This window comes from Triticum urartu, chromosome 4A (assembly GCF_056163025.1).
Source record: "Triticum urartu cultivar PI428250 chromosome 4A, HENAU_Tu73, whole genome shotgun sequence".
Classification (NCBI taxonomy): Eukaryota; Viridiplantae; Streptophyta; class Magnoliopsida; order Poales; family Poaceae; genus Triticum; species Triticum urartu.
Window position 1 is genome coordinate 568,216,952 of NC_141876.1, and position 17,524 is coordinate 568,234,475.

Below are 17,524 nucleotides of genomic sequence, written 5' to 3' on the forward strand. Positions count from 1 at the left end.
AGTTAGATGGTTTTATAGATATTTTCCGGTGGTGAATTCCCTATCAAGTATTTAGGTATTCCTCTTTATTTTGATAAGCTAAGCAGAGAGGATTACAATCTTTACTAATAAGATCCTGGCCAAAATAGTTGGTTGGAGGGGCAAGCTTCTCTCTTATTTGGGAACATTACTTTAGTTAGATCTTGTTTAGCTAGCATTCCATTATATCCCTAAATGGTCTATTAATTTTATTAACTCTCACATGGCCAATTCCCTGTGGAGTGATAGTGAAGTAGCCCATAAGATTCATTTGGACAATTGTCCTTCCATCTATATGAGGGAGGAGTTTGGTGGTATGGGCGTGCTTAACTTACAGGACATGAACATATGTTTGATAGCGGCTTGGGACAAGAGGTATTTTGCAGGGGAAGGATCATTGTGTAGGAAAGTAGTACTAGATAGCAAGTATAATACGAGAAATCCTAATATATTGTGCTACCTTGATAATCACCCCTCTTAGTTTTGGAAAAGCTTTCAGTGGGCCTTACAAGCTGTCAGAGTAGGGTATAAATGGTGTGTTGGTAATGGTAATTTGATTAGATTTTGGGAATATATATATATCTGGCATGGTAATGTCCCCCCCCCCTAGCTACTCAGTTTTGGGACCTGTATTATTTGGTCAATGGAAAAAATAAGACTAGTGCTGACATTTGGGATGCTAATGAGCTTGTACCTTTAGGAGGATTTTTCAGATGAACTAATGGTCCAATGGCTGGATTTGCTCAATATCTTTAGGCTCACATCCTTTAATAAGGATGAGGATTCTTTTATTTGCCAGTATGAATCCAAGGGCATCTATACTTCTAATTATCTATATGTTGTTGTTACCTTTAGGGAGGTCCAACCTTTGTACTTGCCGGCAGTGTGGAGTATCGGAGCCCTCCCCCCCCCCCTCCCCCAAGGTTCTGGGTTTTTTGTGGTTATTTTCACAAAATAAAATCATGAAATGTGATAACCTCGGGAAAAGAGGGTTTGCTAAGCCTTTAGGCCCTATTCGGGACGGAGGAATCGAAAACATTGGTTTAAAACAAAAACAGAGAAAATGGAAAGGAAGAGAGATGCAAAACATGGGAAGTGAAAACATTGCAAGAAACCACATGATTGGTGTTCTGGACGCAGGAGGAGTCCCACGAATTTAGCTAATGTGGGTCCGAAGTTGTTTGCTTGTTTGTGTATGTGGGCCTCAATGTGTAAAGATCAAGTTTTTTTTATAGATGATGTGGGTCCCTACATGCATGCCTCAGCCCTCGCGGAAAAATGGGACAGGAGCGGATGTTTGTTTTCCCGTGAAAACACATGTAAGGAAAACTTTCCGGTGGAACAGTAACGTAGGTTTCCTTCATCCCGAACGCCAAACTATGAATCAGTTCTGTAGGATTCGGTTTCCTTTGGTTTTCATGCACTCTTCCTTCGTCCCGAACATGCCCTTAGAGTGTGTGCACCATAAAGAAATTGAATCAGTATACCATCTTTTTTTAGTGCATTGTAGCTAGGCTGGTTTGGGCAGAGGCTAAAAGTTTGTTTCAAGTTTCTGTTGATAACTTTGAATCCGTTGCAAAACACTGGCTTTGTGAAAGAAGATGCTTACATCCTAATGTAGTTTCTTCTGTTGTCCTGTGGGGGCAATGAAATTTTATGAACTCCAATGCTTTTAATAGGTGCTCCTGGATCTCTATGAAACATGTTCTTGGGCTGATTTATCAGTATTTGAGAAGTTGGAGAAAGCAGTACAAAGATTTACAGGGGGCATCTGATGGAATTTCAGACCCTGCTGTGGATGCGTCTGAAGGCGCCTTTTGCTCTCGAGCCAGACTGGTATAATGTAAGATGTGGTTTGAATTTGTATCCTGCAATGAGACGGTGTTGTGGATGCATCTGAAGGCGCCTTTTGCTCTCGAGCCAGGTTGATATAATGTAAGATGTGGTTTGACTCTGTATTTTGGAAAGAGACAGTTGAAAATGGTGCGCATTGTGAGGGAAGTACACTGGAATATCAGCAGCAAAACCCTCAAGAAGACGAGTCCATCCATTTTGTGTTCTCTAGTTACTAGGGATGGCCCCCCTGGCCTGCTGTTGGCCGTTGTCTGAACTTTGTTGTGTTGGTGATTTGCATTAAAATGTGATCTAACTTTTGATGAGTAGACACTCTTTTCGTTTTCTTTGGTCTGGATGATGTTATAACCTTGGTGATTTATTTCTTAATTGATTGGGGCTGGGGAGGGCCCAGATTATTAAAAGACAGTCTTGCTAATTGCTCTTTTCAGTTTTTTATTTTATTTTTTTACATGTTGTGTCAATTGACTTGAGACTTGGTTAAGTCCTAGTCGACTGAGAACTAGCCGCATCCAAAAAACTGGTTTATTTTATTGCATGCTCATATATAGATCCGATTGTTACATCCACAAAAAAGCTACAGGGGACGTAGAAGTTGAATTATACACTGCAGTATGAGTTACTGTTCCTTGTAGTCCTTGTTGTTGTATGGCGCAAAGAGCTCGGCGATCCAGTTGCCCTTACGTAGCGTGGCGGAGCCGAGGTCGGCGCACATGCCGTCGCTGTCGTGGATGCTGTAGGTGGAGATGCAGTGGCGGCGGTAGAACCGCGTGGTGCGGCGCATGGCGTCGGCCTCGCCGGCGACGTGCCCCATCATGGCCATCACGGACGGTAGCTCGAACCGCCCCTCCAGCAGCCCCGACAGCCACCGGCACCGCAGCTCCGACGTGTGCAGGTTCGACACGCTCTCCACGAACCCCACGAACGCCATGTTCGGGATGAGCGGGTGGATCGTGCCACTGCAAAAAGGAATTTGTACATCAGCATCGATCGATGCATATATGTTGGAGCAAAAGATAATCGCACGTACCGGTAGAGCGGCATCATGGAAGACTTGCCGACGACGAGGTCGCGGAAGGGCTTTGGCAGGACCTCGCGGAGCTTGTCCTTGCCCTCGAAGCCGGTGGCGAGGAAGACAAGGTCCGCCTCCACTTTGGTGCCGTCGTCGAGGACGACTCCGTTCTCGGAGAAGCACCACCCAGCGGAGGCTCTCTTGAAGCGTACGAGGCCACGGTCCGCCATGTCGAAGAAGCCCTCCGGGAGGATGGCCATCTGGCAGCTGGCGTAGTCCTCGACGAAGGGGTGGTCCGGCGTCAGACCGTACTTTCCCAGCGGCAGCTTCCACGACAGGTACGACTCGATGAACTTCGACACCCCTGACCGCTGGACCACAAAAATTCAAAGAACAAGACGTTGCTGTCAAGATTGAGATGTGCATGCTGGTCTGCTTCGTGCAGTAATGTTCTTGTTGACGGTGACAAATTAAGGGGTACGTCTCGAGCATGCACACGTGGATGTTCTTGAGTCCCGATGTAGAGTATTACGTACGTTCAAACGTATAGTACGCTTCTACGTACATCTTTTCCCATATACGTGCATGTGTGTCGTGTACAAGTTTCACGGTGTGAGTCAAAACATACCAGTGGGCTCATGAGGCGGCAGAGGAGGGATCTGAAGAGCCCTTGGTTGGGCCGCTCGTAGAAGAGCTGAGAGAAGCGTGTGGAGTAGAAGAGGAAGAACGGCAAGCCCCAGATGGAGTAGGACGGCACCACCCAGTGCAGGGTCCGCACCAGCATCGTGCACGCCTGCCCTCCCTCGCCTGCAAACAAGCAACCAAACGCAATCGGTTAATCGATCGATTCATGTCAACATTTATCTCGATCTAGTTCTAGTTTCCGCGACGGAATCTCGACACAGCCAGTTGCTCCTACTACTAATTTCAGGAGCTCTAAATCGAGAGATGACTAGCCGGGTCAAGCGTCAGGCTGTTCGGTACCAGCACTGATTATACTATTGTTTTGAGGAACTGTTGAAATGTATACTCAAGTCAGGTCGTTAGGACGCCATGGCCACTAGCTAGTACTACGAGTGATGCGTGCGGACAATCTAGTTTGGAAGGTTCGTTTGGATCGGCAGATAATCTTTGTTGCAAATCTGCTATACTACTAGTCAAACATGCAAACACTTTGGTACATATATGATTGAGTGACGCGTAGAATTTTCTTTGACCCCAACTGGTGTGTTCTAGTCTAGTAGTATATAGTATTGCTCATGCATGGAGCTAGGAACGTTGAAAAGTCAAGTAGTAAGGACAGTCCTGATGTTTGTCTACGGTATGATAGGTAAAATACCTAGCTGGCAATGTATTGAAAGAGAAGAGAGAGGGGGTTATTTGTTAGTGAAGAATAACTTATTTTTGCATGTACTGTAATTAATGCTCTAATCTGGTGTGACTTATTTTCCTAATTTTTACCCTTTCCTTTCTCTCCATAACGAGGCAACAAGATGGACATGTAAATATGGTTCCAAAATAAATTAAATGCAATATCACCTGGACACAACATTTAACAGACAATGCATTGTGGTAATTGTCGCTAAAAAATCACTACCGTACATATGATAACGTATTAAGAGCCAATGCATGAGCACTGTCCTAATTATGTCTAGTGTACATTGAACATGCAAATGCAAGAGACCTGCCTAGGCTAGGATAGGCTGTTGAGACAAGGTCAAAAAAAAAAGGGTTAGGACAAGAGTGACCTTTTCCGGAACAGAGTTTCCGACTCTCCCAAATCGCCAAGGCATATGTCACCAAATATGGTTATGCATTATTCAGACATCCACTTCATCGAATGATGGGGCGCTTTCACAATATTTATTAGTATCCTGTTTTTTGTTTTGTTCGGCTCTGTGTGAACATGCTTGGCATATTATTTTTCTACGATTTCCTCGTATACACGCGTTTACACGAGTACGATGGCTTATCTGCCTTGGCTAGCTGCTAGTTTCATGCGTAGTTCCATGTTGAATTTTGTCCATGTTTTAGGAGAATTTTGGTTCAAACCAAGTTAAATCTTTCCTATGCATAGCTAGGAGGAGTATGCTTTTACGCACCTTGGTTTGCCTGAGCACATTCGTTGGCTAGATCGATAGCGCTCTTCTTGTACCCAACCACCACAACCTTCTTGCCTCGCATCAGCTCAACGGTCTCCTCCTCGTTCAGCTTGCAGTAGTCCAGCGAGTGCATCACCGTCCCCTTGAACACCTCCGGCCCCTTCCCCGGCGGGAACACCGGCATCCGCGGCACGTCGCCGTACTTCCCCGTGCACATCACCACGAACTCGAACTTGTAATACTGCACATTCCCGTGGCAAAATATGCGCGTGAGATCGATTGAATTGATCAGAACATGGTGCAAAGTATCTCGAAACAAGGATGTCAAAGTATATATGGTACCTGAACGGTGTTCGAGTCGCCGGTGACGATGCCGACCTCCCACATGGGCTTGCCACGGAGCGGATCCTTGCCGGTGCCGCTCCACAGCTCGGTGAACCCGGCTTGGGCGCCGCCGAGGAACTTGATGTCCACCACCTTGGACCCAAACGAGATGTAGCGCCAGAGGTCGAACTCGTCGGCGTAGCCCTCGAGGTAGTCGACGATCTCGGTGTGGGTCGGGAACGAAGGGTCGTCGCGGTTCTTCCAGGAGTAGTCGGAGAACTCGTAGTCCGGGCGGGGCGTCTGCAGCCGCGTGGTGCGGTAGACGCAGTGCTTCCACACCCCGCCGACGGACGGCGTCGCCTCGAACACCACGGGGTCGTAGGCCGCCATCTGCTTCGCCGCAGCCAGGCCGCTGATCCCGCCGCCGATGATGGCCACACGGGACACCGGAGGCACGGCCTCCCTCGTGGCCCGTGCTGCTTGTCCTTGCGCCATGGCCGTCGACCCGGGGTGCTGGATGAAGCGAGGTGCTCGATGGATGGGTGGGCTGTGGCGACTTCTTGCGGGCGTAAGGGGTGCAGAGCGTGAGGTGCTGTTAAGCTTTGCGGAGGGCTTGTGTGTTGTGTTGTGTCTTGTGTGTCGACGAGAACAAGGGTTGGCGTATTTATAGGATTAGGGATGCTCTTGAGCACGTGAGCTTCCCACTGCGTCTCTTAGAAAATCTACTTTTCTTTGCTGAAACGTAGCTAGAGAAGAAAGAGCAAGCTAGGCCCAGGGTGGGGGCAGCAGTACATACAAGCATACGCACAAAATGCCATGCAGTATACCTGTGTTCCAGTATAATTTTTGGAAGCATTATATTACTTACCGCACAAAATGCTAGAGTGCATAGCTCCACTGGGTAAAATGGGCGTTTATCCAACCGTTCCACCTCACAGTGCTCTATCCTCAATCTGTCATCTGCTTTTATCTTTCTTCTATCGTCTCCTTCCTCTAACTTATGTTGTCTTCTTTCTAAGTATGACCGTATCCATCGTACATTCGTATTGTTTACCATTGTTCTCTTTGCCTCTCATATGATCTTAAATATTTTTTATTTTTTTGCGGGTACATATGATCTTAAATATGGGTGCACTTCAAGGTTATTTCATATGTCTATTGGCTGCCCTTTTTATCCTATATCGTCTTATTTCTCTGTATTCATTGACCTTTGTATCGCCGCCACTATCGTTCCCCTCCTCCCGTTAGCCTTGCCTTGGCCGACTCGACATAAGTGCCATCGCCTAGTGGCATGCTTGGTCATTACTGTTGGGCTACTGCCATTTTGGCCCACCTCTATGTTTGGGGGAACACATCAAAGCAATCAAATGCGAGCTACGACACAACTTCCATCTTCGGTTAGGTCAAGTAAAACGAGAGAGAAGAGGAGCACAACATTCGCTTGAGAATGGTGCGGGTGATAAAATTTATTTCTAGTCATTTATTTACATCGAAATAGCTAGCCTCACTAATGTTTCTCTCGATATGTAAGCTTGCCACCTCAACGTGCAACATGCATGGATAAAAGTTCCATCACAACATACAACCATGCAGAAAAAACTCACCTCAACATGCAAAATTGTATGAGAATTCTCATTTATTATGCTATATAATATATATTTTACAACTATAGAATAATCAAGCATGATAAATCATATGTATTTTAAGTTTTAGTCATCATATTATATCTCCATATTCATGCTCCCTACAATCTCATCTCATTGAAATATATTGTAAAATATCTCTGCTACAACGTACGGGGCACGTCGAACCAAGCAGACGCCGAACATACAAATATATGTGGACTTGACCATTGAGCTTACTCCCTTCAATCCATATCACTTGTCTTAGATTTGTTTAGATACTGATGTATAGAAGGAGTAGTACAGTTCTAGGGGTTGTACCTGCCTTGTTTTGTTTTCTTCCTATGCTGCCCTCAGCAGAACATTTCTCGTTCTTTCGGTTGTATTGTATTGTGTGTGACGTGCAGGCCGGTCGACAAGGGTGTGCGAGCGGTGCGATCGCAGAGGGCCCCCGAAATCGTAGGGGCCCCGATCGAAGGAAAAACCATGTAACGGCCGCGGTTCATGCGCTGGTTTGCTGCCTTTTTCGGCTGGCTCGCTCGATCCGGTTTAATGGGAGCAAACCTTGCACGAGAAGCGGAACCTTCGTTACGGTGCCCTAATACCCAGCCAACAGACCCTCTGTTGGCCCAGTATTGATTTATCTACTCCCCTTTCGGCCTGTTTGTAAGAGAGCAAGTAGAAAAACAAGGCAGGCTAGTTACGCTAATGGGCCTAATCGCTATCGCCAACAGCGCATGTTTCTTTACTGCAACAGTCTCTGACCACAGGTATATTTTCCAAGGTAAGTCGTAGCCATAAGTCTGGGATCAAAATAGATGAACGAAAAACTAGTTAGGGTTATTACTTTTTTGTTACAATCGTTCTCTTTCTTGTTCTTTTGATATCTTCCTGTCATATCCATTGACTCGATTAGGCATGCACTTAGTTTTAATCAAAATTAATAGGATTATCACACTAGCCGTATGCTAATTTCTAATTGTAGTACTAATTTTTTGTTGTGTGCTCCTCTGCTACACTATTTCATTCTAAGAAAGACTCAATGAATTTTTTGCTAAATTTTGGGCCCCATTTCGCATTTCGCACCGGGGCCCCGAATTCCTGGAGACGGCCCTGGTGACGTGCGTGGTTTGTTGCTACCTTTATGTATCTTAGATGCTTGAATATGTGATTTATCTATAAAGCGGGACGAAAGCCTATTTCTATAATAGTATAATATACCTTTTATTAAGAAATATAAATATAAAACCACACGTAGCAGCATGTACACTTGATCACCACCGACCGTAAACTGGGCATGTCCTTTTCGGTCGCATCTTTGTTACAGCTAATTTCTAGAGAGCAAAGATCATGGGTTCACTCATGCACATGCATGACCGTGTCAAGCCGGCCCCTCCATCTCGTTCCGCTGATCATCTGGAACTCTGGATCGGAAGAAACTTATTTCGGACCGGAGAACAATACTGTGTAACAGTGTAAGTGTAACCCACCGGACCCCCGTGCCTGCCCATTTTTGGCTGGGCGCGTACATATCCCTACATGGCTATATCTCACTTGTCTTGTCCCGTCGCCAGCCGAATGTTCCTTTCAGTTTCAACCCCATCTAGTCCTTCGGTTGTTGCTACGTCCTGTCACCACTCACCCGTGGTAGCAAGCTGCATGCATGCGGACTATTCTTTCCCTGTCACCGCGGTGTGGAAGCAGCAAACCAACTTAACACGGTGCGCTATCGATCAATTCAGGGTTTTGGGGGGGAGACCAGGGCTCTGCCTGCCTGCTTTAGTTTACTCTCGGCCGGTTAATTCAAGAAATATATACGTATATACTCAGCATAATATGGTCGCAGTGATAGATAAATTTGATTTTTCTATTTGGGTCTCCATGCATATATATATGACCCTTCAATGTACTCCTGACGGTTCGCAGATACTAAATAACTCCGGCCTTGACAATTCTTATCATGGCCGTCTTCGGCCGGACGTGACGGCGCAAGCATGCTTATTCCTTCTTATGACGTTGCTAAGCGGGAAATAGGCTTAATCATAGGTGTTTATTTTCGGTCTTGTAATGGTTTAGCTGTGTTTGTCTTTATTACTTACTTTGCTTAATAATTAATAAGAACCTCCATTTCAAAAGAAAAAAATCGGTGGTTTCCTCGACACTCAAATGGACTATGAAATTTAACTTCAACCCAACGGACCCGTGCCTGCCAATTTTGGTTTAAAAAAATTCAACATGAACATTTTCAGATGATAGCCCACAAAGAAAATAGTTGAAAACATAGTTGCAGTAGAACTTCCTCTGAAGCTATATCAGCCTATGAGCTATGGTGCTATGAGAGCAACTATAGCCGGACTCGCTAAATTGATCGGGTGGCCGTAGGAGCACTGGTCGGACACGTAAGAGAAGAAAAAGGTTGACCCAACTATACCACTCAAAGCCTCTCTAAACATCCGGGCCGTCTCACACTCCCCATACTCAACCCATATAAGCGGCAATATGAGGAGTGTCCGGCGTGTTCGGTCAGTTGCCACATGAGATTTGGCGCACCGTGTATCATGTTTTCTCTTTCTTTATCTTTCTTTTCTTCCTCTCTCTCCATCCCCATCAATGACATGCACGTGATCAGCCGTATAGGGAAAAATTGGGGAACCTTGATATGTGTACAGACAAATAGCGACTTGGAACAGACACGCCCAGACAATGAACAGACGCGTCCATGGACGTTTGAGGGGTCAAATTTATCCAGTCCGACTGATGCCCTAATTTTCTGACTTTGATATTTAGGTTACATAACTATATATTATTGGTTTAATACCTGGTTAAAGTTGAAATTTATAGTATGTATGTGCCTTATTCATTGAAACGGAGTAGTACGACAATTTGTATCCTTCCAAATGTTGCTACATACTCCACGTCAGTATGGGAGGCTTCTTTTTTTGTGTGTGAGTGACAGTGCCGTAGGTTTCACTTGTTTTGAACCCTATCGTTTTTATTTATGATTACTCCAGGGAAAAAAACACTAATTCTAGCTAGTAGCTTCTCACACTATTTCAAACCCTGAAAGGTACGCATTTATATCCCTTCATATCTCTGCCATAACGCTCGCACGTGTGGCATTTATCAACACGCCCACACGTATTTGATGACGCTTGATCCATTTGCACGAATTTTGAAGTAGTTGCCATCTCGGTGGATTGCCACGTGAGCACCCATCTTCGTGTGGGAGTTAAGGGCACGTGATAAGATAGTCTTATCTTAAATCTTGCATGTAGTTTAGAAATGATAATAAAAATATGTCTACAATGAGTTATCTCTTAGTCGGCCTTATCTTTAATAACTAGTTATTTCTAAAAACATGGTGTGACATATTGTGTTAAGAAATCATCTTTTAAATAAGAGAAGACAAACTTTTTCTTATAATTTCTCTCTCCTCCATCTCAACATTTATCCTACGGGGACTCCTAAGATAGCACAATTGTACATGCCCTTAGTGCCATATGTATGGCCGCTCCTCTTCCGAACGGACACAAGACGCTCGCCCGAACGTGTGGGCGAAACTGCTCTTCGCCCACAGGACGCTCACACGGTGACAGATGGCAACTATAGGTGTGCATATGTGGCAACTAGTTAATCACACATGACAACTATGGTTGACCATACATGGCAACTATGGTTTAACCACACACGGCAACTACAGGTGTGCATATGTGGCAACTAGTTAATCACACACGGCAACTATGGCAACTATGATTTGATCACACGTGGCAACTTCAATTAGTTACACATGGTTCCTATATTCAATGATACATGGCAGGCATAGCAACTACAGTTAATTACACATGGCAACTAAAGTTGATTACACACACATTCGCGCTCACAGAGTAGGGGCGAGCAGTTGTCACACATGGTCGTGTGGGCCGCCGTAGTTGCGCCTAAACGTGTGGGCAGTTTTAATGTTCACCCACACTGGATCATGTGGGTTGTCTCCTGGGTGCGACCACACAACTCGTGCGGTCAGGTATCCACTGTGTCACACGTGTGGCAATTATCGGCATCCAATTATTATGTATGATATTGAATTCAGCAAACCAACATGATTAGCAGGGTCATTGAAGTGAGAGTATATAATTAATTAATGTGCAAGTATGTGTGTCCACTACTACTTCTGAACTCCAAAAACCAACCAAGACTCGGAGGGCTGACCTTGAACATGCATATATGTATATGCATACAGCCAGGCATAACGAATTAAGAAAACCAGGAATTGGGTCACGGTGCAAGTGTATGTTGCATCTGAACTTCCTCTCAAGACCGTGTCTTCAATTTGAGCTTTGACCTCTACGCGCGTGTACCGTATACACAATTGGTACACTGATTGGAATACATGCATAAACCAATACATGTCGGCCACATGATCCCTTATGATTCTATTTGGTGTAGTCTTGCCCGATTACACGCGAGGTTAGGTGGATTAGAACTATTCTACATTGCAGTCGCGTATGTAATCCAGTTTTACTGATTTGGTGTGATCATTGCAGAAATCTATATAGGAGTATGTATGCCACGTACATCTGATTATTCCGTACAGTTACCTCGAAAACTGAACTACTTTGCATGGCACCTTCCGATGCATATGGAAATGATCGGGTTAGCTAGATGCGTGTAATGTAAATTAAAAAATACCCATTGTGAGGTCTACAAACATATCCTGGAGTATATACTGGCAATTAAATTGGTTAGTTCGATACATACGTAGATAACGAACTTGCTAAGTAATCGAGGAGTAGAATTATAGGCATGCGTTAGCACGTGGGGTGGCAAACAAATGTGGGCACACGTAAGTGCTAGCTCTAGCAAATGCCAGGAAAATGTTTTTGTAGTTTAATTAAGAGTAGGTCATTTTCTCCAATCTATTGTACTTTCATTATTTTGTTAGTAAAGCAAGACTGCTGATATAAAAAAACAGTTTGGAACTTCTAAGTGTCTATTTACAAAATTCACCATGTTTGTACGCAATTTAGTGCTGTTTCTATTTTGTACCCTATATATGTACCACAGTATGTCAAGCACTTTTTTCACACACAAGAAAAGTATGTGGAGCACTTTACAAATTGGTTGGACCCAAGTGGTGCCAAATCGCCCTCGGTTCCCTGTCCAGAGAGAGGGACCTAGTTTCAGGGATGGACGGCGGTGATCCAAGGACATGCATTCTTTGACTTGAATGGTACGTATATATAATGGCGACAGGTAGTAACTGTACCATACCGTTTCTTTGGGAATGTGAAAGTGCGAGAGTATAATAGTCCAGCTTTCTTTTATTCGTACGTATCTACATACATACTACGTACTGTAGCGTTGACAGAAAAAGGACAAAGTAAAGCCGAGTTTTCAGAGTTGTAGTCTTCTAGACAGTGTCGAGCTTGTTGAAATGAATTCAAATTGACTACAAAAGTTTCAACGAAACAACCTACAGTTAAGCAAAGCGTAAACATGAGTTTTTTCTTGCGGCAGTAAATATGACTCTTTGACTGTGACAGTATACACTATTACACTTCTAGGTTCCTAGACATATGTAAGCATGCCGTATGCTCACTAGCTAATGCTCGAGGAGAAATTACCACTAATCTTAGGGAAAATTTCGCGTACATTTCTCGATTTGTGCCACATACAGATACAGTACATGATAATGCTCGAAATGCGTCCGGGTTGTACAAATGTATATGCATACTCTTCACCAGTTTTTCAGTCGTCAGCATTCAGTAGATTCAAGAGACCCAGGAAATCAGCAAGAGACCGGCCAGGAGCATGGGTTCATTCATAGAAAACTTTGAATTTCTTCTTCAGGACCAATCAACTAGACCGTGGAATATAAAGGGAACGCGAACGACGTACAGATCGTAAGCAAGACCAGATCAGAGACATATCAGGTAAAAGTAGTAGCTTGCAACTGACTAATGGACTAAATAAGTACGCTCTTGTTCATATCTTCGCGGACCATTCCTGGCTAGTATTATTGCACGTACTCTAATCACGTAACTAGTCAACTAGTGGCCCACTAATTGAATAATCGATCAGCGAATATACGAATAAGCGAGAAACAAGTTGGCTCTTGCAGTAGTTTTGCGTACATGGGTTTTGAGGAGGTCAAGCTATCCGCGTACGATCGTCATTAAGCTAGTCTTGACCAAAGATTACGTTCTTTAGCTAGGTACAAGTCCACTGTCCATTCGTCGCCTCAGCAGCTCCTGCGGAGTTCAATGGAATTAATATACGGTTTTGGTGGTTGCTGCTGTAGCAGGATTGCATTTGCATGAGACCGAGGTGTATATTCTCCTCCATGGTTGTTGAATGTTATTATGATGGGTGGTATGGATGCCATCTTCGCCACGCGCTACGACTTGTAACTAGACCGACTCTGGAGACTAAGCGTCCGTACATGTGCAGACCAGCAGTTGCCAGGGCCATATATTACCCGACCAATGTGCGAGCCCAGATGATGAGATGATTCATGATCGCACCGCACATGGACATGGTCGTAGAGGGAAAACGAAGAAAAATGGTAATAATTAGCATCCACCTTAAAAAAGGAAAAAAAATTGGGGAAAGTAAAGGTAATATTAGTTAGAGCATCTCCAACATGGAACCCTACAACGAACACTGCATCTGTTCGCGGATCAGTCCACACTGATGTCCGGACACTAATACGTGAGCCGGTCATTTAAAGCTACCCGTAAATGGCCGGTTATATTTTGAATGTCATTTAATCAAAAGTAACAAATTTAATGCAAATTTAAACAAACTGGAGGATTTCCATTCAAACTTAAATAATTTTTTACATAAAATTAGACGATATATCATCCGGTGAACTAAAACTGAAATAAATAAACCCTAAACTAGCTATACTTGACGGTGACCTCGCACGCCGAGTGGTCTTGTTGGCGGCACCTCTATCGTCGTCAGAGGAGATGACAATCTCCTCCTTCACGGAGGAGCTAGCCGGGCGCCGTGAAGGAAGATGGCCCAGAGAGCGAGGGTGGCGACGCCACAATCCAGAGCCGCGTGCCGATGCCGAGGCCCACGACCGACTACATGTGCTTCTAGGTGATTATCTCTGGTCTAAGTCTGTTCATCGTCCTTGACTTTCCATCTTTTTTGGATTGAAGACTCCATGGGCTATCTTTAGAAACCATTATTAGTAATCATGTTCGTGCGGGTGAAAGAATGACAATGCTGATGCTCCAATCTAATCGTAGTCTCTACTGATGTCTTAGAAGTATTTCATTTTGCAAAGAATATGCATCCGAGGGATTTCATTGCAATTCTTAATCATAGAAGTTACGCCGTGGTTTTCTTACATTTTAGATCCAAAGCATTGTACCTTTAATAATGGTTATATGCGAGTATGAATAAATTTACAAGTGTTTTTTCTAAATGCATGCATCCGTAGTCCTGCAAAAAAAAACATTCCTTCGTTCCATGCAAAAAGAAAAACTTCATTTCTTTTTTCTTGATAATCAGAAAAACTTCATTTCTTAGTAGAAGAAGTCGTTATTCATCCCCTTTCCGGCCGAGGCGGGCAAGACATGAAACGATCATTTTGGACAAGACGCCCGACTAGTCGCCGATCAACGATTCGTACGTACGACGCCTTTCAATTCAAAGATAAAATCCTACATAGTTTCAGCACTCTTTTTTTTGGCGTGGCTGGATCACACAATGATATCAACGTGCTTCAGCGCTCGCCGGTGTTTGCTAGGCTTGCCGAAGGCAACAGCCCACCAGTGAACTTTACTGTCAACGGCCACACCTACGACAAAGGGTATTATCTGGGTGACGGTATCTATCCTCAGTGGACCACTATTGTCAAGACAATACCCAACCCTGTCGGAGAGAAAAGAAAAAGATTTGCCCAAGAGCAAGAGAGTGCTAGAAAGGATGTCGAGCGTGCCTTTGGTGTTTTGCAATCTCGATGGGGCATCGTTCGGTATCCTGCTAATATTTGGAGCACGCAGAAACTATGGGAGGTGATGACTGCTTGTGTGATCATGCACAACATGATCGTAGAAGACGAGCGCCTGGAACGTCTGTACGATCAAGGCTTTCAGTTTCAGGGTGAGAATGTTGTGCCTGAGCATGGAGTAGCGGCAACATTTGAGCAGTTACTCAGTTTCATGAAGACATGCGTGATTGGGAAACTCATGTGCAACTGCAAAATGATTTGATTGAGCATATGTGGACTCATGTTGTCAACCAATAGATGTATCTTTTTTATTCGTTTTGCAAAACTATGTGAAACATTTTTATTTTTATTTGGCCTGTAAACTATACTATTTATTTGGGCGGACTATTTTGTTTGTTAAATTTTTATTTCACCATATGTGAAAATGCAATGCAAAATTAGGCAGCCAGCCGGCCACGCCTGCACATATGGATCGACGCATTGGGCGTGCTGTCGACCCATATGAAAAACAAGACGGTCGCCGGACGGGCGGCCGACCCAAATGAATAAAAAACAAACAAAATCGTCGTTCGTTTGGGTTGGCCCGTTGGAGTGGCTCTTATTCACCCCCTTTCCGGCCGAGGCGGGCAAGACATGAAACGATCATTTTGGACAAGACGCCCGTCTAGTCGCCGATCAACGCTCGCTCCGCCAGCCGATTCGGTACGATTCGTACGTACGACGCCTTTCAATTCAAAGATAAAATCCTACGTAGTACCGTACTTGCGTTGCCCGTTTCGTGCTACCACGGGTCAACATCGATCGCGAAGGTGCAGGTGAATGCACCGCCGACCACAGCCAAACCGGTGCTACTCAACAGCTGCTGCTGCTGATGCATGTCCCGTGGACGAATCGATCAGCCCGTTTCGGCGCACGCGCACGGCAATTGCCCGGATGGATGCATCCATCCATCCACGATCTAATCCATGCATCAAGTGAGCACGTGCGTGCACACCTGGATAGATCCGAGCCTGCACTAGCCACCGACACGTGCGTACGCCGCCGACCGGTCTTGCTAGCTGGCTAGTTTGAGATTTTGCTTTTGACGGCGGGCCGGGAGGGACGGTAGATATGCAGCATTGCAGCGCACGTCCATGCAAGCATTATAGCTGCATGGTCGAGTCCAATGTCCAAAGCTGACCCGTTGCCGTTCGTTTCGTTCCGCTGCATGTTGATGGATACAGCATGATCCTTCGGCGTCTTACCAAGATTCACCACGCGTTGGAAACATTTCTGATATAAAGGTTTGCAGAGATGCCCTATCAATTTCTAATCTCTTTTTTGCTGATGATTCTTTGATCCTTATGAGAGCCAATCCAAAGAGTGCGGAGGCGCTGAAATCATTTTTGAATTTGTATTGTGCCGCCTCGGGGTAAATGGTTAGTGTTGAAAAATCTAGTATATTCTTCAGTCCCAATACTAAAGTGGAAGACAAGGCACAAATATGTATAATTTTAAATATTATGACTGAAGCCCTCAATGACAAATATCTGGGTTTGCCGGCAAATGTGGGCATGGACAAAAGTGATTGTTTCCAGTTCCTGATTAAGGATGACAATGGGTCGGGTTTGGATCGAGTTGAACAATATCAAATCCATATACATATCCATGAAGACAGTCTTTGCCTCCCATGAAAAAACCCATGGATGAAAAATTGTGTCCATGTCCAAATCCGATGGATATCCATATCCACTGAATATCCATTGGGTCCTCTCGAGACATATAAATAAAACTTAACACAATATTAACATAAACTCTTCCATTCTTCACCTCATGGCAAGCTAGGCTTCACTTATGGTAAATCAACATCCAGTAACAACCTAGGATCATTTAGTATTTTTCTAATAGATGAGAATGACGAGTCATTTAAGAAGGAAATAAAAATAAGGGAAGGGGTGTTGGAGTATGTTACAGAGGGGATTGACTGTCAACTTATAAAAGTTACGATGGGGATTGTGTGATTTCTTATGCATGTTTTAGATTAAAAAAAGTGTAAAATTGTCGTGGAACATGTGAACGTGGGGCAGGGATGGCAATTTTTTTCCCATTAAGTCATACTATCGGGTTGGGTTTGGGTATATCCATGGGTACAAGATTATATCCATGCCCTACTCACGAACAATTGGGTCGGGTTTGGGCGCCGCCCATGGACACAAAAGCATATCCAAACCCTGTCCATTCGGGTCGGATATCCATGGATATCCATGTCCATGGATAAAATTGCCATCCTTATTCCTGATCGATCGAATCATTATGAAAATTAGTGGATGGAAGGAAAAATTGTTATCTTCTGGAGAGAAGGAAATTCTGCTCAAATCTGTTGTACAAGCCATCCCCACCTATGCCATGTCCGTCTTTAAAATTTCTAAAAAAATTTGCAAAGGAATTATTGACGCGATGTCGCAGTTTTAGTGGTGTGACGAGGACAATCAGAAGAGGATGCATTGAATGGCATGGTGGAAAATGTGTGTTCCAAAAGATCAAGGAGGTATGGGCTTCCGAGATATACACTGTTTCAACCTGGCGCTTTTAGCTAAACAAGCGTGGCGTCTTCTCGAGAATCCGGAATCTTTATGTGCAACCATCTTGA

The 17,524-nt window shown here is 44.4% G+C and overlaps 1 protein-coding gene across 1 annotated transcript; it reads right to left on the reverse strand.

The window, feature by feature from the left end:
• Window positions 1-2,381: 2,381 nt before the first annotated feature.
• LOC125554221 (putative flavin-containing monooxygenase 1) lies at window positions 2,382-5,930 on the reverse strand. The gene is made up of 5 exons (XM_048717805.2): window positions 5,329-5,930; window positions 4,987-5,227; window positions 3,513-3,691; window positions 2,903-3,255; window positions 2,382-2,831 (listed from the first exon to the last, which is right to left on the reverse strand). Exons 1-5 carry the CDS (start codon window positions 5,803-5,805, stop codon window positions 2,492-2,494), a joined length of 1,590 nt encoding a protein of 529 aa, XP_048573762.2. The 5' UTR covers window positions 5,806-5,930; the 3' UTR covers window positions 2,382-2,491.
• Window positions 5,931-17,524: the final 11,594 nt, after the last annotated feature.

Excerpts from the sequence above, each read along its gene's own strand:
- LOC125554221 (XM_048717805.2), bottom strand. The coding sequence starts at position 5,805 with ATGGCGCAAGGACAAGCAGCACGGGCCACGAGGGAGGCCGTGCCTCCG. Across the intron at positions 3,256-3,512 it reads GCCGCCTCATGAGCCCACTG|CGGTCAGGGGTGTCGAAGTT; the intron begins GTATGTTTTGAC and ends TTTGTGGTCCAG. Across the intron at positions 2,832-2,902 it reads TCCATGATGCCGCTCTACCG|TGGCACGATCCACCCGCTCA; the intron begins GTACGTGCGATT and ends TCCTTTTTGCAG.